Source organism: Macrobrachium nipponense, chromosome 40, assembly GCF_015104395.2.
Source record: "Macrobrachium nipponense isolate FS-2020 chromosome 40, ASM1510439v2, whole genome shotgun sequence".
In the NCBI taxonomy this organism is placed as follows: Eukaryota; Metazoa; Arthropoda; class Malacostraca; order Decapoda; family Palaemonidae; genus Macrobrachium; species Macrobrachium nipponense.
The window spans coordinates 39811443-39836826 of NC_061101.1; the positions used below are offsets into that span (position 1 = coordinate 39811443).

General features: G+C 38.7%; 1 protein-coding gene across 11 annotated transcripts in view; it reads right to left on the reverse strand.

Moving 5' to 3' along the window:
• The window catches only part of LOC135212107 (serine-rich adhesin for platelets-like), a 640572-nt gene that overhangs the window by 12133 nt on the left and 603055 nt on the right, over nt 1-25384 (reverse strand). For all 11 annotated transcript variants that reach the window (XM_064245493.1, XM_064245502.1, XM_064245501.1 and 8 more), the window contains 3 exons: nt 18964-19126; nt 18102-18277; nt 14217-14328 (listed from right to left, as the gene is read on the reverse strand). In XM_064245493.1, the coding sequence (XP_064101563.1) occupies nt 14217-14328; nt 18102-18277; nt 18964-19126 (451 nt within the window). The remainder of the gene's footprint in view (nt 1-14216; nt 14329-18101; nt 18278-18963; nt 19127-25384) is intronic.

Consider the following 25384-nt stretch of genomic DNA (forward strand, 5'->3'; position numbering starts at 1 on the left):
CTTGATGTAGTAGAAAATAGTTTGATGTTACCCTTATTTTGAAATGCAAGTGTGAAGAACCAATAGGTATTTAACCTAATCAAGTGAAGGGGTGTGAAAATATGAACACTAAAAATATCAGTGGAACAACTTGCAGACAGAAAAAACAAGGAAACATTAAAAGAAGTTGACAAAGCAATCTTTTCTTTTTATGAAAGCATTGGTGTAAAACCTGATGAAAATGGAGTCTTGAACATTGAAGTGATTTATGATGGCACATGGATGAAATGGGGACCTCAATCTCCCATTGGTGTAGGCGTTCTTACGAAGGCCTACAGAGGTTTTGTTATAGATGGGAAAATATTCAGTAAAAATTGTACTGCATGTGTGACTTTGAACAACAAATTAAAAAATGGAAAAATAACCAATGAACAATATGAGGAAGCTTGTGAAAATCATAAGCAATCAGGAAATAGCAAGGAAAATTTTGATTAACCGTCAGGGAACATGGAAACTGCTGATGCAGTCTGGAAATGGTCATTGCATAGAAAATTAAAGTATAAAAGTGTTTGTGGGAGATGGTGATTCAGCAGCATATAAAGCTGTATGAATGGTGGCGCTGGCCCTAATGGCACTTCATGCCCAGTGACAAAGGAGAAGTGTCTCAACCATGTCTAAAAGAGAATTGTATACCGTCTAAAGGGCCTTGAAGAAAAAATGATATTGTTAAGATACAATAAAGTTTGTTCATACTTACCTGGCAGATATTATATATAGCTGTATTCTCTGAAGTCCGACAGAATTTCTAAAAACTTACGACACATGTAGTGGGAGTAGGGTGGTTAGTACCCATTCCCACCGCTGGGAGGCCGGTATCAGGAACCATTCCCATTTTCTATCAGATTTCTATCTCCACTGTCTCCTGAGGGGAGGTGGGTGGGTACTTTAAATATATATATCTGCCAGGTAAGTATGAACAAACTTTATTGTATCTTAACAATATCATTTTGTTCATGAAACTTACCTGTCAGATATATATATAGCTGAATCCCACCTTTGGAGGTGGGAGAGACAGAAAAGGATTTTAGGAAACATATACATGTAGATGATTGACATCTTGGTTCCTTACCTGTTAGCATAGCTGACTTCGTGATTACTGTCACCCAAGCCTGCATCTGCTTCACTAGAGTTACCAACAACCTGTGTAGTTGGTGCGCTCTAGATGATCTGTCAACGGGGACATGACCACAATGTGACTAGACCATGACCATACTTCTGAGGGCAATGAGGCAAAACCACCACCTAAGTTAGCCTAACAAAATACTCCCACATAAAAAGGCTAATAGAAGGGAAGTCCGCATTCGGCGGCCGACCCTACAACCCATAAACATTACAAAGATTAAAAAACTCACCATACCCTTTTCTATGGGAAAGGATGAGTGCTACCTCCTGCCCCCAAAATAGTGTCTGCGGCGACGTATGGCCCAAGAGAGTAACAATTTTCATACGTCGTTCTCACCTCCCGTAGGTAGTGCGAGGCGAACACCGAGTTACTCCTCCAAAAAGTGGCACTAAAAATGTCTTTGAGGGCCATATTTTTCTGGAAGGCTATCGAGGTTGAAATAGCCCTCACTTCGTGAGCGTTTACTCTCAACAGTCCAAAGTCACTGTCCTTGCAAGACGAGTGCGCCTCCTTTATGGTATTCCTTAAAAAGAATGCCAGCGCATTCTTGGACATGGGCATATCTGGTCTCTTGACCGAACACCAGAATTTTCTCCACAGAACCTCTACAATTCCTTGTTCTCCGAAGGTATTCTCTTAGAGCCCTGACAGGACACAGGACTCTTTCTGGCTCTTGACCAATGATCTCTGCCATACCCTTGATCTCGAACGCCTTAGGCCAAGGGTCGGAGGGGTTTTCATTCTTAGCCAGAAACGTCATCCCCAAAGAGCAGACCGCATTATGCCCTTTGAAGCCGACGTGCTTACTTATAGCTTGTATCTCGCTAACTCTCTTCGCCGTTGCCAGAGCAGTTAGGAATACAGTCTTCTTCATCAAGTCTCGCAAAGACAGAGTGAAGAGGTTCAAAGCGACTTGACAATAAAGACTTCAGGACCACGTCTAAGTTCCAAGAGGGCAACTTAGGAAGAGGCACCTTGGTGGTCTCAAAAGATCTCAATAGATCATGGAGATCTTTGTTATTCGCTAGGTCTAGACCTCTATGGCAAAACACTACAGATAAAACACTTCTGTAGCCCTTAATGGTCGACACTGCAAGCTTCAAATCTCGTCTGAGATAAAGGAGAAAGTTGGCGATCTGGCTCACAGAGGTCGTGGTAGAGGAAACTCCTTTCTTCTTACACCAGCTCCTAAAAGCTGCCCACTTCGATTGGTACACTGCGATTGATGAAGGCCTCCTCGCGGTGGCGATAGCTTTAGCCACAGGTTTCGAAAAACCTCTCGCTCTGGCCAGCTTCTGGATAGTCTGAACGCAGTCAGACTCAGAGCGGAGAGGTTTTTGTGGTACCTCTCAAAGTGGGGCTGTTTGAGTAGATCTCTCCTTGACGGAAGAGATCTCGGAAAATCTACCAGGAAGGACATCACCTCTGTGAACCAGTCCGCTGCGGGCCAAAAGGGGGCGATTAACGTCAACCTCGTCCCTTCCGAAGCTGCAAACTTTCTTATCACTTCCCCCAGAATCTTGAAGGGGGGAAATGCGTAGAGGTCTAGGCCCGTCCAATCCCATAGAAGGGCGTCTACTGCTACTGCTCCTGGATCGAGAACCGGGGAGCAATACAGAGGAAGTCTCGCCGTTCTTGATGTCGCGAAAATGTCCACCAAAGGACATCCCCAAAGACCCCACAGCTCCTGGCATACGTCCTGATGGAGGGTCCACTCTGTCGGCAGCAATTGTCCTTGTCGACTGAGGAGATCTGCACGGACGTTCTCGACTCCGGCAATGAACCTTGTTAGGATCGTGACTTATCTCGCCTTCGCCCAACGAAGAATCTCTTTCGCGAGCGAGAGTGCGTTCCTCCTTGCTTCTTCAAGTATGCCAGGGCTGTGTGTGTCCGAGTTGACTTGGACTACGCGACGGGAGACTTTCTCTTGAAAGAACCGAAGTGCTAACTGAATCGCTGCCAGCTCTTTGAAGTTGATATGCCAGGCTACCTGTTCCCCTCTCTAGGTGCCTGACACTTCCTCCCTCCTAGCGTTGCTCCCCACCCCGTGGATGACGCGTCGGAGAACAACACTAGGTCGGGGTTCCGAAGCTTGAGGGACATGCCCTCTGACAGCTTCAACGGATCGAGCCACCATCTTAGATGGCTCTTTACCTCTTCTGAGATGGTTAAAATCATGTCGAGGTTGTCCTTGTCTGTCCAGCTGTCCGACAGGAAGAACTGAAGAGGTCGGAGGTGTAGCCTCCCCAGGAAACAAACTTCTCCAGGAGGAAATGGTCCCCAACAGACTCATCCATTCCCTCACCGAGCATGAATCCTTCCTAGAAAACGGGCTGACACTTTTTCTATGCCTTGTTGCTGACGTTCCTGGGACGGAAAAGCCTGAAAAGCCACTGAATCCATCTGAATCCCCAGATACACGATGGACTGTGTTGGGGTCAGATGTGACTTTTCGAAGTCCCAGGGACGCAGCTAAAGACAGAGTCGTTTGCAGGTCCTCCAGGCACCGGGTCTGCGAAGAGGCTCGTATGAGCCAGTCGTCCAGATAGAGCGAGATCCTGATGTTGCAAAGATGGAGCCACCTCGCCACATTCTTTATTAAGATGGTGAACACAAAAGGGGCCGTACTCAGCCCAAACAAAGAGCCCTGAACTGAAATACCTTTCCTTTCAGGACGAAGCGAAGGTACTTCATTGATTGGGATGTATCGGGACGTGAAAGTAAGCGTCCTGAAGGTCGAGTGATACCATCCAATCTCCAGGTCTTAAGGCCCCCAGACTGACTGAGGTGTCTCCATCTTGAACCACTGCCTCTCTATAAAGAGGTTCAGACGACTTACATCCAAGACCGGCCGCCACCCTCCCGACTGTTTCAGAACTAGAAACAATCTGTTGTAAAATCCTGGCGATGCCAGGTCTAAGACCTGTTCCACTGCTCCCTTCTCGAGCATCTGCTCAGCAGATCGAAAAGTATCCTCCGTTTCTCTCAAGGATACGACGGGGACAAGTCCCCGGGAGTCGAAGTCAGCGGGGGCGGCTTTACGAAAGGGATTTTGTACCCCTTCTCTATGATGTTGAGAGACCAGGTGTCTGCCTCTCTCTCTCTCCAGGCTTCTATGAACAACTGCAGCCTGGCTCCTACCGGCAACTGAAGGACGGATCTCTCATTTCTTACCCCTAGACTTAGCCGGGGCTCTACCTTTAGGGAGACTGCTTCCTCAGGGTGAAGATCTAGCTGAAGTTCCTCCACGAAAGGGCTTCTGCTTTCTAAGAGACTGGCTTCCTGAAGACATGGAAGGGCCAGTAGGATGTCGCGATGACTGAACCAAAAGATCTTGAGTGGCTTTTTCTTGAAGGCTTACCGCCAGATCCTTCACCATAGCCTGGGGGAAGAGATGGCTCGAAAAAGGCGCATACAAAAGCTCTGCCCTCTGTGAGGGAGAGACAGACTTAACTGCAAAGTTGCAATAAAGCGATCTCTTCTTCAAAACGCCTGCGGAAAAATGAGAGGCTAACTCCTCCGAGCCATCCCTGACGGCCTTGTCCATGCATGAGAATACACTGGACAGCTCCCCGAGGCTAATCGAATCTGGCTTACGAGACTGGTTGTCTAGCACTCCCAAACACCAGTCTAAGAAGTTGAAGACTTCCAAGGACCGGAAAAGGCCCTTCAAAAGATGGTCCAGTTCTGAAGTCGTCACGAAACTTTAGCTGAAGCTAGGAGAGATCTCCTAGAGGCATCCACAATGCTGGCAAAATCTCCTTGCGCCGAAGTAGGAACCTTCAGTCCCAACTCTTCACCAGTTTCGTGCCACATCCCTGCCTTACCGCTAAGTCTAGACAGAGGCAGGGCCTACAGGAACTGCTGAAGGGATGTCAGATCGGTGGGGGATCCCCGTAACCCTCCTTCGGCCTTCGACATGCCCCTCCCCGAGTCCTGGGAGTCTAGCAGAGGTCCCAGCCTAGAGGCGCTATAGGGCCGATCTGACGCCCCCTCCACTTCACTAGGGGCACTATCACTGCACTTAACACTTTGCCTATTTTCAAGGGCAAGCACTTTGGATTCTAGCGTCTTCAACGAATCCAGAATAAGAGAAAGGGCATTACCCTCCGCAGACACCACTTGAGGGTTAGAAGGGATACATTAATACCCTGTATGTTACCAGACTTACTCCTGGAGGAAGACCTCCTGATCCTGTCATGCTCTAATTTCTTAACGTAGGATCATACGTCTTTCATTGCAAATCAGTTTAAACTTCGCATTCAGTGCAGCGAAAATCATACGTACACACTTGTCCCCTACAACTCTTACATACTGTGTGAGGATCAACCAAAGCCTTTGGTATCCTCACCTTACATTCATCCTTCAAACACACCCTAGCGCTAGCCGAACTAGACCCAGACATCTTATTTAAGGAAAAAACCAAGCCAAAATCCAAACAATCCACAGTCAACGTGTGCCTAGCTATTGATCCAATATCAAAAAACCAAAAAGTCAAGAGGATACTCAAGCAATAACAGTTTTCCAAAATCCTGAGGCGGAGGTGCTGTAAACAGATGTTTACAACACCGGAGACAGAAGAAATCTGATAGAAAATGGGAATGGTTCCTGATACCCGCCTCCCAGCGGCGGGAATGGGTACTACCACCCTACTCCCACTACGTGTGTCGTAAGGTTTTAGAAATTCTGCCGAACTTCAGAGAATACAGCTATATATATATCTGACAGGTAAGTTTCATCTACAAAATATGTAACCAAAGTTATAACAGCTACAAACAAAGTTCTGTTTAGGAGTGAATTGGGTGGGATACATAAACTAAGTGATAGTACAGTATTGAAGGTTGGAAAATATTTTGGTATTTCAATAAGAACAGGGGCTAAAGATCCTAAATGTCCAAAGGCTAAACTTCATGGGAAGAATACTGTAGTATTTGCTTTTAATGTTGCTGCAACTGAGCATAACATTGGTTATGCAGCAAGTACATTGCTCCCTAATATTTGTGGAACAGTAGAAGAATCTCTAAGAGCCCTTCATAAAAAAAGATGAAACGAGGGAAAGAATGTCAGGAGTGCTTGAAAGCACAAAAAAAAAAAAAAAAAAAAAAAAAAAAAAACAAAAAAAAAAAATAAAAGGCAAAGAACATCAGGCAGGAGCTCTTTAGGGCATGCAAACCTGGCAACAATGAGTAGAGTGGTACTCTATGAAACTCCCCAAATAAGCATATTGCCATTATTTTATATTAACCCTCTTACGCCGAAGGCGTATAATAAAAATCGTCTCCGTAAGCCAAGGGGTCTCGGAGTATGCGCCGAAGCGGAAAAAAATATTTTTTCAAAAAATCACAGCACGCTTAGTTTTCAAGATTAAGAGTTCATTTTTGGCTCCTTTTTTGTCATTGCCTGAAGTTTAGTATGCAACCATCAGAAATGAAAAAAAATATAATTATCATATATAAATAATGCGATATATGATATTTTGAAAACAAAATCTCATATATAATTGTATTCAAATCGCGCTGTGAGCAAAACAGTTAAAAGCTAACGAGTTAATTTTTTTTTCTGTTGTAGTGTACACTAAATTGCTATCATTTTGGTATATAGCACGTTGTAAAACGATCAAAGCAACACAGAGAAAATATTATCACAAAATGATGCAAGAATTCATAACGCGCGGACGTAAAAAAAATGTTTTTTCAAAAATTCACCATAAATCTAATATTGTTGTAGAGACTTCCAATTTGTTTCAAAATGAATATAAATGATTAAATATTACTAACGTACTTGAGTGAGTTTTAGCGTTTTACAATGCAGTTTTTTGACCATTTCGGACAAGTTAAAGTTGACTGAATGTCGAATTTTTTAATATATTTTTTATATGCAAATATTTCGAAAATGAGAAAAGCTACAACCTTCAATTATTTTTTGTTGTATTTTACATGAAATTGCACACATTTCATATATAAAACTCTATGAAACGCCTAATATGAACGGAGCAAATATAACGAGAATGCGACGTATGCATTTCGGAGATTTGCAGCGGAGAATCCGCCAGCGCGAGGGGAAGGAATGTTTTTTTTTTTTTTAATTCACCATAAATCTAAATATTGTTGCTAGACACTTCGAATTGTTTCAAAAAGAAGATATATGACTGAATATTACTAGATGTGAGAGTTTTAGCTACAATTGCGTTTTTCGACTATTTCGGAAGAGTCAAAGTTGACCAAACGTGGTTTTTTCTATTTATTGTGATTTATATGCAAATATTTCAAAAATGAGAAAAGCTACAACCTTCAATTATTTTTTTGTATTCTACATGAAATTGCGCACATTTTCATATACTTTACTAGTAACGGCTAATTCAAAATGGTGCAAACATTATGACAATCGCACAAAAAAATTTATCGGAAGAGTTACCACACGGACGTAAGGAAATTTTTTTTTTTCATAAATTCACCATAAATCGAAATATTGTGCTAGAGACTTCCAATTTGTTGCAAAATGAAGGTAAATGATTGAATATTACTAGAATATAAGAGTTTTAGCTTACAATTGCGTTTTTCAACCATTTCAGTTGAGTCAAAGTCGACCGAAGGTTAAAATTTTGGCACTTATCGTTATTTATCCAAAAATATTTCAAAACTGATAAAAGCTACAACCATGGGTTGTTTTTAGTTGTATTGTGCATGAAATTGCGCACATTTCCATATATAAAACTATATGTAACGGCAAATTTAAAATGGTGCAAACATTACGACAATCTCACGAAAAAATTTATCGGAAGAGTTACCACGCGGACATAAGGAAAAAGTTTTTTTCATAAATTCACCATAAATTGAAATATTGTGCTAGAGACGTCCAATTTGTTGCAAAATGAAGGTAAATGATTGAATATTACTAGAATATAAGAGTTTTAGCTTACATTGCATTTTTTGACCATTTTGGTAGAGTCAAAGTTGACCGAAGGTTGAAATGTTGGCACTTATTGTTATTTATATGAAAATATTCAAAACTGATAAAAGCTAACAACAATAAGTTTTTTTTTGTTGTATTCTACATGAAATTGCGCACATTTTCATATATAATACTCCATGTAACGGCTAATATAAAATGGTGCAAAAATTATGTCAAAGTGACAAAATAATTTCCGAGATGTGTCACTGATACTTTTTAGTGCGATAAGAAAGAAATTCGCAATTGCGTGTCTGCGTAACGATTGTAACAAAACAACGCTTTGATCCGCGAGCTCCCAGCATCCCCCAAGGCGCATGATTCAAAAGTTTTCTGCTGGTAGGCCTATAAGTATTTTTCCGCGAATTTTTAAAAAAATTTTTATGTCGACGTTTAATACGTCCAATCGGCACCCGGGAGACAATTTATCTCAACATTTAATACGTCCAATCGGCGTAAGAGGGGTAAAGAGATATCTCTGAAAAAAGAGGGGACCAGGTGCCAGCTAGGCTTTTCATGACAGCTCTGAGTATGACGGTAAGACAAAGTTTCACTGCATTTTTCTCAAAACAGTTTTATACATTAAATCTCTATAACTCAGCTATTTATGAATGGATTTGAATGCTTTAAAAAGCATTTTAGTCAATGAATATTTGGGAACAATTTTGCTGCTAAATTTTATTTTTTATTTGTATTACTTTTTTTACATATAATATTTAATATTATTTTGTTTTTTGGTACTGTGTGCTATTTTATTTTTTTCATAGTAAAGAAACCTAATTTGACAATTTTATTCATGCATTTTTGTTCTCTATACTATTAACTTTGATTTGGTTTTTAAATTTTTTAAATTGATTGATAAATAATGGTGGCATGGGGTTTCAAAATTTTGGAAAATATGTATTAAAAAACCAAAAAATATATTCACAAAAAATACATTTTTGCTCCTATTCAAGAAAAATTTTATGTACACATTCCTTTATACACTAAAAATTAGCACTGTAATTTTCATTAAGATAGCTTATGATAACCCAAACCCCCAGGCCGATAGCCTTAAGTCATATCAACATTGTTCCTATGGAATAGGAATAGGTACAACCCAACAGTTTTTAAGAGGGGAATATCTTTTGCATGTAACTACATTCATTCAACAATTTAGCTACAAAAATTATCATGGGGGTGGAACCATCCCTCCATTACCATCAGAACATCACTTTTGATCTTTTGACCATTTACTGCAAGGACGTGTGCTACGACTCTCTTCCTTTCCCCAAGACAGACACAGTTGAGGTTATATTCCTTGGTTTTTTGTTTCTACTTTATTTTGGATTATTGTCTCAATTTCTGTATTTTTCTCTCACAAAGAATAAACAAGAGCAATGTAGATTTAAGAGTTGTGAGTGAGCAAGTGGCTGCTTCATGTCTCCTACATCTGTAAACTCATGAAATTTGTTCTAATTGTTGAGGTTATTCAATTTCTTTGTCAGGGATTTTCACTCTACAGGTGAAGTTGGTGGATCTGGCCAAGACCCCTCTCTCTCATTGTTTTCTATACCCTTTTCACCTTCTGAGAGTGCTTGCAAGCCAAGGATTAGCTCCCCAATCAAGAAATCTTGTCACTCTTAGCCTGATAGCACAAACTTTTTTGGGGCGATGTTCCCACTGCATCATCTTCCCCTCTGATAAGTGATGATTTGTTGAAGCCTCATGAGTTGTCATCCAATGAGTATCTTAAGTAATTTGGCCTAAACGAAGTATTTAAGGTAGCTCATCTTTTTCTATATCTCTAGATAGTTTGATGGAGAACAGAGGAAGCTCATCTCTCAAGTCTTCTGTGGTCACAGTTCTGGTTGAAAATAAGGTGACTGCAGAGCATGACTTGTGGGATGCAAGCTATTACCATGCAGCATGCAAAACCACTTGACATGGTTCTTCCTTCGTGCTGCTCTTCCTCCAAAGAAGCCTAGGTCATTAATACTTTCTGGTTCATTAGTACTTTCTCCTAAAAGTTCTTGTCAGTGGACAGCTAGTGTGCTACATGTGAAGAGAAATAGAAGGTCCAGGCAGTTTTTCTATTCATCTTCATTATTGTTATCTTCCTTTTCAGGAAACTTGTTCCTCACAGAGGAAGAGGAACAGAAAATCTAAATGTTCTTGTAGCAATTCCAAATGGCCATCTCATGCCAGATCTGTCTCCAGGGAGCATAGCTGTGAGAGATCTTCAAGGCCTTACTAACCACAGACATCACTTTCATAAACATTCATGAGCATTCTCTCTGCATGCCAAGTTTTTCAAAAGGGTGTGGGGAGAGGCTCTTCACTCCTCAAGAATGTCACAAGGAAACAGGCAGGCACTACAACTCCCTAGTACAGGAGAGATTCCCAACTAAAGCCCATATTACACTTATCCGGTTTCCTACGGCGCCGTCGGTCGCGACGCTAGCATATGTTCAAGCCGGAGCGTGTGATAGCAAATTGGCCGTATGAACGCTCACCCATGGCCGGCCGGATGAACTTTCGCCAGTACTAAAGTTGGCCGTACGGCCGTCGTACGTCACGACTGAGGACGTAGCGTGTAATTGCTCACCGTATGGTATGACATCAGTCTGAGGCTGCACCTGTACATTTATGAACCTTGGATACTCTGGAATAAAGTTTGAAACTTCTTTATTTTTTTAAATTAACCTGGTATGAATGTCATACTAAAACAAGAAATTAGTTATTTGTGCAAAATAAACTTGCCTTCAGATATTTTGGGCCTAAACATTTGCAGATTTCTGCACATGTTTCTAGGATTATTGCACTGAGAGAAGCTGCGATATAATTGTTGTAAACTTTAGATCGCTATATGTTCTTCCTGTAGCAAGAAATCTCAAAGTGGCTGAAAGACGCTCATGTGGACTAATTGCTTCTCTCATGCAAGTGTCCTTTTTTTCTATTAAAGGTGATACCTGACTTAAGAGTTCCAAATATGTGTCATGATCCATTCGCATGTAGTTAAACCAGTCATCTTTTGCTAGTGCTAGTTCCTTCATTAAGTTAACATGAGAGTATTTTTGTTACGCAGCCAATGTTTGGACCAAATCTTCATTTTTCTTGTTTTCACCTTCAAACAGCACGCTAGAGCAATAGCAACGAGATTGTCGTCGAGAGAAGACATGTCACTCCTCCACCACAAACAGTGCCACACTCACCCACTTGCCACCGGCCGTTCAAATACGTGTAATAACTCTAGCCGTAGGCCAGAATTTTCCTACGGCGCCATAGGCCAGGTTGGCAGTAGGAAACCGGATACGTGTAATGGGGGCTTAAAGGCCATGCCAACCTCCTTTGCAGGTGAGGAAAGGTGATCTGATCCATTCTCTTGTGCTGTGGTAGATAGAAAAGTAATAAATGCTTGGTCTCATTCTTCCCCTTTTCAACTGTGCCTGTATTTCAAATTCTTAAAATAAACAGAAACAATGGCTCAAAGAATATCTTTCCAGCACCTTGGAAAGTGATTCCAGCATCGTGTTGTACTTACCCAGAGAAGGTGAAAGAGTCAAAAGATTTACCCCTTGAGAGTCCTTTCTATGGCTGTGAAAGGCTTGACTCATTCCACTGGGGATCTGGTGCCATTTGAAGGTCTCCCTAATGACAGAATTAGGGCAAATATTTATTTTTATGTCATTGCATTCATTCAAGAACTTCATTATACTTATATGGAGGGTAACCTCAACTGCTTGCCAGCCTGTGGCTTCCTCTACAAGTTGGCTATGGGTGGCAAGCAATTGAGGTTACCCTCCACAGATAATCAAGTTCATGAACAAATGCAATGACAAATAGTTGCTCTAATTCTGTAGCATATCTGTCAGTCAAGCTACATTGGTCACAGTTAGCTCATGTTGTCTTGGAGGAGAACAACTTGGCCCGCAGACCTGTTGGTTCTTTTTCCTCCAGTAGGTAAAGCAAACTCCTTCCCCCATTCACTTTCATGATGAAAGGGATACTACATTCTGGAGGAATCCTCTTTAAACAGTCATCATTCTGTCAAGTGACTTATGACCTGCCCCTAAAAACACTGACAGGAAAGTATAGCCTTCAATGCTTTAGAGTCAAATGCTTTATGAGTCTGGCTGCATCTGGTATTTACGTGGTATTTTGGCTAGATCTGTGTTAGGTGCTCTTCTCAGAGACAATTCTTGCGACTCCAGGCAAGAATATGTGATGAGACTATTTGTGTCTGGAGGAAGGGCTCTCACATTTCTAGTTAACAGTGTTTGAACCAGTGGATTATAGCATCATTCTCTATAGGAAAGATAAAGTTCTCTTTATTTCTTTTTTTTTGGGTACTTATCAAATGACAGCACATTTGGTCCTGAGAAATAGCTAAGTGTTTGGCTCCTTGTTTTCTTATTCTAGGATTCCTTAAAAAATTTGGACATGGTGATTGAATTATGAAGAGTGGATTTTAGGGAGACTATCCTCAACTTAATTCAAGTCCTCGGGTTCTAAATCTTCCATTTTGTGTAAGATTTTCCTCCCCTGATACTGCAAAGACCTGTCAATCACGAGCCAAAGCAACCTATTGTTACCGAGATTCAAAGACCAATTCCAGCTCTCTCCTAAGGATATAGTCCTAAGATGCATGACAGTGGCTGTACAGTATATCCATGGGATATAATTAGGCAGGTAAGGCCAATTACAGAGAAGAAACAATTAAGGAAATAGAATCCTTCATAGGTTAAGCTTGCAATGACATTTAAAAGTAAATGTGAAGGGCTTCCAAATCGCTGCCATTTTGGATGCCTCCAACACTGGAAGAGAAAGAGATTGATGAAAAAGCCTCACCCTTCATGGGAACCAAATAATCTCCCGAGGAAGAGGCGGCTACATTACAAATATTACCCTGGCGACCTCCCAATACTTCCATCAATGAATCAATGTACGAAAAGGAAGGAGATGCAGGGACAACACTACTATGGGGGTTGACTACTGTGTGAGACGAAACATCAGGAAAAGGCGAGAAACCTTCCCAAGTAGGAAGCGTCGAAACCCTCTGATGTTCTCTCTTGCCATAAAATGACCTCCACTGCTCCTTAGGCCATGCCCGGCATTCCGTGCACGGATTCGTAATAGTACAAAAATTTGAACGACACTTACTGCATGTGATGTGAGGGTTGGTCACTGCTGATGCCAAAAAGCGAGAACACGGAAAACCAGGAACTCCGGGGCACATATGCTGATGCCAAGAAAGAGCAGAAGAAGCCATAATACCAAGCAACACACACACACACACACACACACTAAAAGAAATGAAACGGGCAATGAACCGGGAAAATGCCAAGAGAGGTTAACACAACTCTCGCCCAGGCGGTCAAAGAAAAGACTGGTGTAGCTGTGTCATCCTTGACAAATTCTGGCCCGAGCTACGCATGTGTTGCCAGATATCACAAGATTCCTTGCTTTCATCTGCTTTTTAACCGGATCCAGCTAGGCGCTAGAAATGATCCTATTGTTAAGACCTCAGGTTTGTAGCTATGAAAAATACAAATTGTCATAAAAATTTGTCATTTTAATGCGTAACTAAATTATGAAAAGAAGCAAGCAGTCCTTACTTAAATTATTTGAAATCTTATCTCTACCAGAGATATGAACTCCTGACCTTTGTTTATATGGTCCATGTTAAAATCTCATGATACTTGAAGAGATAGATGGTGAATTTTTGTCACACTCAAACATTTAAGAACTGGAATATAGCAGTACATGCAAGTTGCAAACATACCTTCACTATACGATTATTCAACGGATATAGATACACAGTTAAAAAATGTCTCGCAAGGTAAATTTTTATCAATACTAGTTGTCTTTTGCATTTACTGAGTGACAACAGTAACTGCAGTAAAACTGACTATTGAGTTATCATGATGGAATAAAATAATAACTGCAGTAAAGCTGAACTGTGATTTTTCATGATGAAATTAAGAATGAGATCCACAAAATTTAATATTTCTTTGGTACAGCTTTCCCTCAAGTAAGTAACTTTGTCAAACCCTAGTACATTTCCACAAATGTTCCCATGATTCACAAACCATTCACATTTTATACCATTCTAATAAGTACTTACCTCATCAAAGTCTGCTGGAACTCTGAATATTCCTTCAGTATTAGTTCCCTGTAGACGAAGCACTTCTTCAGACAAAGTTGTCTGCACCCAAGGCAGTCGTCGATGAGGATACCTGTTAAGATGAGGCTTTTTGTTAGATAAATACTCTTATAAGTTTTTATGCCTGAAAGTTCTTAATTGCTTTTACAACATTAAATAAAAAATATTAAACTACTTTAAGAAGAGGTTTGAAATTTTGTAAATATATATATAATTACTTTTTACAGTAAAAATACCAAATTCACAAAATTTATCACGTTCAGGAAAATCCACCAACCACAAAACTGTTGATTCAAAAAACAATATTCACATGGACTGGAGAAGGAAATGGCATTTAGAGAAATTACAAGTTTGTAGCACTTGCAAATCACAAATTTGTTTGAAGTAAAGTCTTCAAATAAAGCAGTTCCTGGAATTAAAAAAAGATAAACAGGTCACACATTTGTCCACCAGATGATATATATGTATAGCCATACTTCCCAATGCATGTGACCTTTTACAAAAATCTCTATATCTTAGAATGGTGCAAGTAAAGTACCCATAAAACTGGGCTAAAATAATGAGATCAAGAAACACTGCATTTTCCATTTAAATGAAAGAAGTACACCAAAACTTGTTCAAGGATGAACAGCTGTTTTTACTATGTTAAAGAGAGGAGCTTCCAGTCCACACAATAGGAGGGCCCTTTTGATTCTTATGTTACAGACCATAATCAGGATCAATGAAGTTTAACCCTTAAACGCCGAATGGACGTATTAAACGTCGAGTCAAAATCTCCTCCGATTTCCGAATGGACGTACCATACGTCGGCTCAAAAAGTTTTTTTAAAAATTCGCGGAAAAAATACTTATAGGCCTACCAGCCGAAAACTTTTGAATCACGCGCCTTGGGGATGCTGGGAGTTCACGGATCAAGGCGTTGTTTTGTTTACAATCGTTACGCAGGCGCGCAAGCGCGAATTTCTTTATTATCGCACTAAAAAGTATCAGTGACAAATCTCAAAAATTATTTCGTCACTTTGACATAATTTTTGCACCGTTTTAAATTATCCGTTACATGAAGTATTATATATGAAAATGTGCGCAATTTCATTTAGAATACAACAAAAAAAAATACTCATGATTGTAACTTTTATCAGTTTTGAAATATTTCCATATAAATAACGATAAGTGCCAAAATTTCAACCTTCGGTCAACTTTGACTCTACCGAAATGGTCGAAAAATGCAATTGTAAGCTAAAACGCTTATATTGTAGTAATATTCAACTATTTACCTTAATTTTGCAACAAATTGGAAGTCTAGCACAATTTTTCGATTTATGGTGAATTTATGAAAAACTTTTTCCTTACGTCCGCGCGGTAACTCTTCCAAAAAAAAATCATACATGCGATTGTGGTAATGTTTGCACCATTTTAAAATTAGCCATTACATAAAGTTTTATATATGGAAATGTGCGCAATTTTATGCACAATACAACTAAAAACAACCCATGGTTGTAGCTTTTATCAGTTTTGAAATATTTTCATATAAAAAATGATGTGACAAATTTTCAACCTTCGGTCAATTTTGACTACCAAAATGGTCGAAAAACGCAATTGTAAGCTAAAACTCTTATATTTTAGTAATATTCAATCATTTACCTTCATTTTGTAACAAATTGGAAGTCTCTAGCACAATATTTCGATTTATGGTGAATTTATGAAAAAAATAAAATTTTCCTTACGTCCGCGCGGTAACTCTTCCGAAAAAATCATACGTGCGATTGTGGTAATGTCTGCACCATTTTAAATTAGCCGTTCATAAAGTTTATATATAAAAATGTACGCAATTTCATGTAGAATACAACGAAAATAATTGAAGGTTGTAGCTTTTCTCATTTTCGAAATATTTGCATATAAATCACGATAAATAGAAAAAAACCACGTTCGGTCAACTTTGACTCTACCGAAATGGTCGAAAAACGCAATTGTAAGCTAAAACTCTTATATTTTAGTAATATTCAATCATTTACCTTCATTTTGCAACAAATTGGAAGTCTCTAGCACAATATTTCAATTTATGGTGAATTTATGAAAAAAACTTTCCTTCCCTACGCTCGCGGATTCTCCGCCATAAAACTCCGAATTGCGTACATCGAATTCTCGGAAAATTTGCTCCATTTCATATTAGGCATTTCATAGAGTTTTATATATGAAAATGTGCGCAATTTCATGTAAAATAAAAGGAAAAATATTTGAAGGTTGTAGCTTTTCTCATTTCGAAATATTTGCATATAAATCGCAATAAATAGAAAAAAAAACCACGTTCGGTCAACTTTGACTCTACCGAAATGGTCGAAAAAACGCAATTGTAAGCTAAAACTCTTGAAGTATCGTAATATTCAATCATTTGTATTCATTTTGAAACAAATTGGAAGTCTCTAGAACAATATTTAGATTTATGGTGAATTTAAAAAAAAAACTTTTTTACGTCTGCGCGTTACGAATTCGTACATCATTTTGTGATAATATTTTTCCGGTGTTGCTTTTATTGTTTTACAATGTATTATATATCAAAATGATTGCAATTTAGTGTAAAATACAACGAAAAAAAAAGAAACTCGTTAGCTTTTACCGTTTTTTGCACAGCGTGATTTTAATACAATTATGTATGAATTTTTTTTTTTTCGCTACCATATATCGCATTATTACCATATGATAATGATATTATTTTTAATTTCTGATGATTGCATACTAAATTTCAGGCAATGACAAAAAAAGGAGCCAAAAATGAACTCTTAATCTTCAAAACTAAGCGCGCTGTGATTTTTTGAAAAAATTATTTTTTCCGTTTCCGCGCTCGCTCAAAACCGGCTCCGGAATTCGGGGGAGATTTTTATTTTTACTGCTTCGGCGTTTAAGGTTTAAAGGGATTTTCCAATGTCTACCTAGAGATATACAATTCTTGTTGCAAAGCCAAGAAATTGGAATATGTCTGCCCGGTTATACAAGCACCTATCTTCTAAGCATTTGGTAACATGTCCTCAAGTGTTTGCCAACGTCCCCACAGGCCATAAAGTAATGAATACCTAGGAGGTAGTTACTGACTTGATGTGAGACTGCAATTTCAAGTGAACTTAAAATTTACTTAAAGATGGATAAGTTAACACTAAAAGTATAAATCTCAGTTATTATTTATCTAACCCTGTAAATGACTGCCCTGACATAAAACTGATATTGATGATGATTAGTGAATACGAGAAAGAAGAGACCTCATTCCCTCAAGACATTAAATTTCTTTACCTTAGAAGAGGTCCAGGAATTTAGTTACATTATGATACATGAAAAAAGTTGCACAATTTCCTTAAGATCTGAGGAATAAGGCATCAGTAATATTCTTCATGGATTAGATGGCAGAGGAAACTAAGGATACAAAAGGAGCCTCAACTTATGATGTGTGATATCAACCAAGAAACCTTAGAATTGGTACAGCAGTGTGGTAGGCAAAAAGCTTTTTCTTCTCAAGTAGAGTCCACCACAAAGAAAGGTCTTATTACATCAGCAAAACATGAATGATTTCCTGAACTGTTTTACAGGTTTAATAACTACCTTGAATTCAACTGCAGTAAAGTTACACATGTTTATTTTATAGCACTTATGCAACTTGTAATTTCCTTCCGTGATTGTTTAATCAATTAGAATTTCACCTTAAAATCCTTATCAGAAGAAATTTTGGGTTTTAAAAAGTGAAAATCAAAAGCATGAACATCTGAATCTTGAAGTAGTTACTAGTGAATTTAGTGATTTTGTAAACAACCACAGGGGTATTCACGGACTGAGTACCCTATGGAACAAAATAAAAAATTACCTGTCCCTTTGGAGATCCATTACTTCTTCAATTGTGCCTCCAAACATGGAAGCCCTGAATATATGTAGGCGTGCTAAATCTATTTCTTCTAAGGTAGGCTTTTTTAACCGCTGTCGTTTGGCATTTACACTAGTTCTTTCTAAGCGTTTGTTACACACACCTGCATAATGTGCCACCTGCAATGGGAAAATTTCTTGGTTGCATGAGTTTGCTGAATACACCACTGCCAAAAAAACGTTTTCTTATTCCAGTATGCAGTGAGTAAAAAGATTTTTAAAAATATTGCAATAGTACTCATGTATTTTCAGAATTATAAAGCATATTACTTAATAATTTGAAAGCCTTCTGTATTTGGCAAGCTGGGCCTTACAATAACCTAACATGTTATTGATAATTCTATTATTTTAACTTCAATAATGGTCACTATGTTCACCTGCCATTGCTTTATATTAGCTTATTTGCCATTTTGTTAGTTCAAACTTTCTGAGTCTCAATGTGATTTGGGTTTTAATAAAGTAATTTATAATAATAGTTATATATTGGGTTCTTAATTTTTTCACCAAGGAAAAACTATATCATTTTTATCAATAACTAAGTTTAATGTACAACTAAAAGTAAAAATCGTCACTGAGGAGTACTGCAAACAATCATACCTTGGCCTGAATTTACAAAAAGGTAAATTGGTATGTATGATTGGAGGTTTATTTATATATCATAATGTAGGTAGATATAATTTCTATTAAATAAATACTCTTTGGTTACTAAAGAGTAATAATTTTGATTTGAACTGTACAGTCCTGTAATAACTGACCTATATTAAAGACATTTTAAGATACTATTCTAAAATTGTTTCCTAATTTACCTGAATATGAATAGGCCACTTAGATACATCTGGGAACATGGCGCAGTATGCAGGATCACAATGCCTTGTTATATATCCAGCCAAGTAGGGAGCAAACTTTTCTGACGGTGGGAAAAATGCCAAACATATTGCCAGGAGTTCCCAACCTCTACGCAAACTGTCCCTGTGAAAAGAATTACAGCAATAATGAAGAACCATGCACAGATATCACAGAAAAGATAAATTGAGAGTATTTCCAAGAGGGTACTGGCTTCAGAAAACCACTCACAAGTATATATGCCAATTCAACCACAGTCTATTAAAAAACCAATTCAAACTGAAAAAATATGAAAAAGGATATGTACACATTCCATGTATTCCTGTGCAATTCAACACTGTTTCTGTAAATGCAAGTAGAACAGATGATGATTCACAATTTTTATCCATGATTTAAAGGACATCTACTTGATTGTCCGTCATGTGTTGATATCTATAGTTTTTAACTCCTTTTGTAAAGTTGGTACCTGGTCACCATTAGAAACACATTGTGTACACAGTTTAATAAGGCCTGACTGGATACAAAATTCAATTACATGACATTTTTTTAATAAGGCCTGAATCAACTGTATAGGATACAAACTTAGTTACAAGACATTTTCAAAGGTTGGAGGAAATTCCTTCATAATGCATGAAAAAAACTGAGGGCAATACACTACGTACAAACAGGACTGTTGCCTCCTTTGTTAAAGATTTTACTTTTGCTATTTACAATTATTTTTACTTTTGCTATTTATAATAAGATTACTGCAATAACTACTACAATGTTTTAAAGGCTTACTTTTTCCTCAGGTTTGGGCTAAATACATATGAATATTACTGGGAAACACTATACAGTATGAATATAGAAATTATGGTTCATATGTTACCTTAATGCTTGAGGTCATATGAAAAAATCAATACAACTAGTATAGTAGTATATTATATAGGCAGTCCCTGATTATTGGTGGCATCAGTTAATGGCATTTCAGTTTTACTACACTTCGCTAATGATGTCATTAACCAGATTTTAGGTGCTGGTAAATGATTTTTGACAGTGGTAAGCAGTTTATCAATGTCAGTAGGCAGTATATTGGCATCAATAAGCGATTTCTTGGCGCTGATAGGTGCTTGCGGCATCATAAACACTGTTTATTACCATAATTATTGTGATGTTCTAGTTAACATGATTTTTGGTTGTTGGTGCTCGGCCGTGAACGGAATCCCCGTTGTTAACCAGGGACTGCCTGTATAAATTTTGTTAATACTGTATATAAAAAGTACATTTCATGAAATATAAGGCTCTTTAAATAAAAATCTTTTACAACTGTAGGTGTTACCTTTCAAAGAAAACAATCATCAAACAATCTGACCAATAGTGAGAAGCAATTTCACAATAAATTCTTTAATGTAGAAGTGAATACATATAAAACTGGTAGTTTCATACATTTTTTAACGTATCCTGTAATTTTCCCTATCAATTTCACCATAGTTTTGTAGCTAAAACAGACTAATTATACATACATTCCATTATCAAAGGAAGCTTAATTTTTATTGTGATGAAATGAATGTTGAGCCTTCACAGCATGAACAACATAGGACTAAAAATTAAGGAATTTTACGTGTGCCAGTCCTCTCAAACTTTGACATTTTTTCTGTAAATACAGTTATCTCGGTTCTTCTGTTGTGGACATTTCAGTGAATTGTTTAGAGAATAAATTTTGTTTAATCAAACCTTGTTTAAATGTAAGGAATAATTTTTGTTTAACCTGTTTATTTAAATGTTTGCTTTCACTTACTTTTATCAAAGTAATTTTAGAGAGGTTCCTAAGAATCTTTTTGGAGCAGACACACACTGGTTCTGGTAGATCTTGTGTTATTTTTAACAATAATCCCAGATCTTTAAAACAGTTTGTCTTGGAGGTTTACATCACAAGAATATTAGGCAAAAATTTACAAATTAAAAGGTAAAATATTAGGCTGTGGAGCTCATATTGGGCCATCTGGGCATCTGCCTACCAATACAACAGGACCAACTTTCACTAGAAAACAAAAGCCCAAGACGACTGACCGAAGCTATCTTTTTCATATATTTTCAGAACTTACAGTATATATTTCATTTGTAAAACCAAAATCATTTGTAAGTGTAAAACTCTGAAGATATAAAAAAATATGTAATGGAGGACTTTCCTTACTTTGTACAAAGAATTACTAACTGTTTACCAGGTGTGAGAAAACTCACCTGACTATAAAACGTATGTCCTTCTTACTCTGATGTTAGATGCTACTACTATTCTGTTTGTGGAAGTTTATGTCTTGTCAGAAATTTGTGAAAATAAATTAGTAAGAACCCATACGCTGTCTCTTACTCACCTCACCTCTACACTGGTGACCACCAAGATTTCAAGACCCTCCAGCACGACCTTACCAGCCCCGCAAAGCATAATGTCATACACCACATCATCACCGAGGGTCCCCCCAGTTCATGCACACTTCAGATGTTAGGCCCCAGACAAACTGGCATACGCCAAACAATTATTCCATGAAATGGAAATGCAGGAATTTGCCAGAAAGCTTCCAGCCTGTGGGCATCTCCCCTCTATATGGTACTTAGAGCTGACAGTAAGTGACAGTGACTACAGCCGGCTCAACCTCAAGACACTAACACCACAGGTACCCCCTGCCTAACATCGTCGATATAACGAACCACAGTATTTACAAAAATCGACCTCTTGAAAGGGTACTACCAAGTCCTGATAGCAAAAGAAAACAGAAAAACCACCATCACCATCCCATTAGGAACTTCCATTTTCAACTACTACAGCTGTTTTAACCTCTGAAAAGTAAAAGCAACTTCCCAGCAACTCATGGACAAAATCCTCAGAGAATTACCCTGCTGTGTCATGCACATTGACAACATTCCAATATTCAGTCCCAACTACAAAAAAACATCAGGACATGAGGCAAGTTCTACAGAACTAAGAAAATACAGACTAGTATTCCAAAAAATAAATGTGAATGGGCACTAAACACAACAGAATTTCTTGGCCATCAAATAAATAACAAAAGGGATAAAACCCCTGCCGACAAAAATCTAAGCTGTCACCAGTCTCCCAAGGCTCAAGAACATCATATCGCTTCAAGAATTTAATAGCATAATGAACTACTATTTACCATTCTTTTATACCCAACCTTGCCGAAATAATGTCACCTTTATAAGAATGCTTAAAAGGAAAATTAAAATCATTGACTTGGTCTGACAAACAAGAAAAAGCTTTTCAATTAGCCAAAAAAGCACTTAGTTCTGCAGTGACCTTAATTATCTCTCTCTCCCATAGGTTCCTAACCCTGACAACTGATGCCAGTAACACAGCAATGAGCATGGTATTTGAACGGCACGGGCGAAGGTCGTCATCCATTGGTATTCTTCAGGAAAAAATATTCCATGTTTTACAGGAGTTGCTAACAGTCCACCAGGCCATCCAAAATTTCCAGGAGATAATTAAAGGGCAGTAGTTCGTAGTGCAAACAGACCATCAGCCCTTGGTCCAAGCTTTCACAAAAAAGCCAAACTGTTGGTTGGTGCATCAGCAGAGCCACCTGTCTGCAATATCAGAATTCTCCTACATGATCATGTATCTGAAGGGCTCCGCCGACAACATTGCAAACGCCCTTTTCAGAAACACTATCAACACCTTCCAGATCGGGATATCATATCCCAAGATAGCAGCAGACCAGAAGGATGACATTGACCTTCAGCAACTCTGCCTAGAAAATCCCACCCACGTGTGGAGGGATTTCGCAACAGGTGACAAAAACACGACCATTGCCTGCGAAACAAATACTGGACTTCCTCACCCCTCACCCCTATTTACTGTTGGCATTGAGGAAGAAGGCTTTCAATCTCACCCATGACCTATGAGGAAGAAGGCTTTCAATCCACTGCCCGTATCCTGTCAGAATGTTATCTGGCAGGCCATGAATATGGACATTAAGAAATGGTCTAGAGAATGTCTTCCCTGCCAAACATCCAAAGTCACAAGGCATTCAGAATCAGGGATATGGAACTTCAGCACAAGTGATCGTTGACTCACCCACGTTCACGTTGACATCATGGGCCCCCTACCACCCTCTGAGGGGTACAGATACATCTTCACAATCACTGACCAAAACACCAGATGGCCGGAGGCGACACTCATCAAGTAGTAGACCGCTGAAAATTGTGTAAAGAGTGTTAACAAATTAGGTCAGCGACCAGGGGGCTAACTTCATGTCCTCCCTTTGGAACTCCTTTGCCACCAGTCTTGGAACATAAGTAAATCACACAAGAGTCTACAACCCAGAAGCAAATGGCATGGTCAAGCATCTCCACCACTCCCTAAAAGCAGTGCTCACTGTCAAGGGTCAAGATGGAATATGGAGAAAAGAGTTGCTGTGAATTTTACTAAGGAAACCCCCCCCCGCACCATTCAGCACACTGCCAGCGGAAGCGCTCTATGGACAGCCATTAACAATTTTAAGATCCAACACAACCAACAAAGCAGCCAAAAAAGCATACGTCCCAAAAGAATTGGGCCGGACAAATTTTACATTTTTGGAACAGATGCACATCCGCCCCTCTTTTTCCCGCTTACTCTGGACTGCACCACATCCTACAACATTGAGACGAGTGCTACCAGATGCCAGTAGCAGGAAAAATTATCTGAGTTTTGATTGACAGACTAAAACCAGCATACATTCCAGACAACGATTCATCTCTATAATTTGCTTTTTGGGGGGTTAGTACTGGAGGCCCTGATTGAGGCCCCGATGCATCTGCCTGCCAAAACAAGATCAACTTTCACCAGAAAACACAAGCCCAAGACGATTGCCTGAAGCTATCTTTTTCATGTATTTTTCAGAAGTTACAGTATTTCATTTGAAAAACCAAAACCATTTGTAAATGTAAAACTCTGAAGCTATCAAACAATATGTAAGGGAACTTTTTTCTGCACAAAGAATTATTAACTCTTTTTCAGATGTGAGAAAACACACTTGACTGCAAAATTGTCTGTTGCTCTGATGTTAGATACTACTTTTCTGTTCATGGAAGTATGAATCTTGTCAGAAATTTATAAAAGTAAATTAGTAAGTACCCAGAGGCTGCCTCTTACTCACATCATCTCTACAAGGCAATACAGTACGGTTCCCAATTATGCGAGAAGTTGGTCGATCCACGGCCTTGCAGAATTGGAAATTTGCAGATTTCGAAACATATACCTTATGTTGAATGGCAATTTACCCAGTCAAACTATTTTATACTACCCATTTTCAATACTTTCTATTACTATACTGTAATTTTTTCTAATATGAAATTGTTCTCATGGATAAACAAAACTTTAAAAATGTTTTAATAACTTGAAAAAGTTTAAAATTATACACAGGATGGTAGAAACTCCCACACATAAACAATCCCACCGTTGGGTGCAAGTGTACTGTACGATACAGTCATTTTCTTTAAAAAACCTTTTGGACAGAATTTCCTCTACCTGTCCTCTGCCAAAAAACCTTCAAACTCCTCTATCTAATCCTCCATGAAGAGTTCTGCTGAAGAAAGGCTTTGTGAACCATTTCAGGTTTTGGGTAGTGGCGGATCATGCGTGTCTTCACTCCTGTTAGACCTAACAAACTTGGTTACGAGAGCCTGCCGCCTGTCTCAGTTTCTTGGTCCGGCACGTTTACTATGTAATCATTTTCATATACTAAATTAATTCTACGGTAAAAGAACTGATGAAAATTCAAAATTTGATATGAAATTACAATTTCTTAAAAAGAAAAGATAAAAACTCAACATGAAATGACAGTTTCTTGAAAAGTTTAGATTAAACGAGTCTCTCTCTCTCTCTCTCTCTCTCTCTCTCTCTCTCTCTCTCTCTCTCTCTCTCTCTCTCTCTCTCTCTCTCTTCTCTCTATCTCTCTTTCCTTCCCTCTGGTCGTCTCTCCCATCCTCCTCGTCAAAAAATCTCTCCTCTCTCTCCTCCCGTCCTTCTCTCTCTCTCTTGCTTCCTCCTCATCTCTCTCTCTCTCTCTCAAACACATCTGCTTCTCTGTTAATCACTTTTACTAGTCATTTTCATCAAAATCTATTTCAACAATAGAAAAAAATAAATGATCAAAGGCCAAAAGTTAGTCAAAACAAGTTAACCTAGAAAAAAACAAGTTGTCGACTGCTGCCAAAATGGAAGTTGCTCCTTCCTTCGTCTTTAACTCAAGGGCAAGCTTTTTAGTTTTTTTGAGAAAATAGGTCTTCCTCCTCGACTTCCAGGCAGATGCATACATGATGCGGATGCTCAGAATACACTTTGCAGATCTGAATAATATGTATGGCCATAATGATGATACTGATCATTCATACACACTGCGCTAT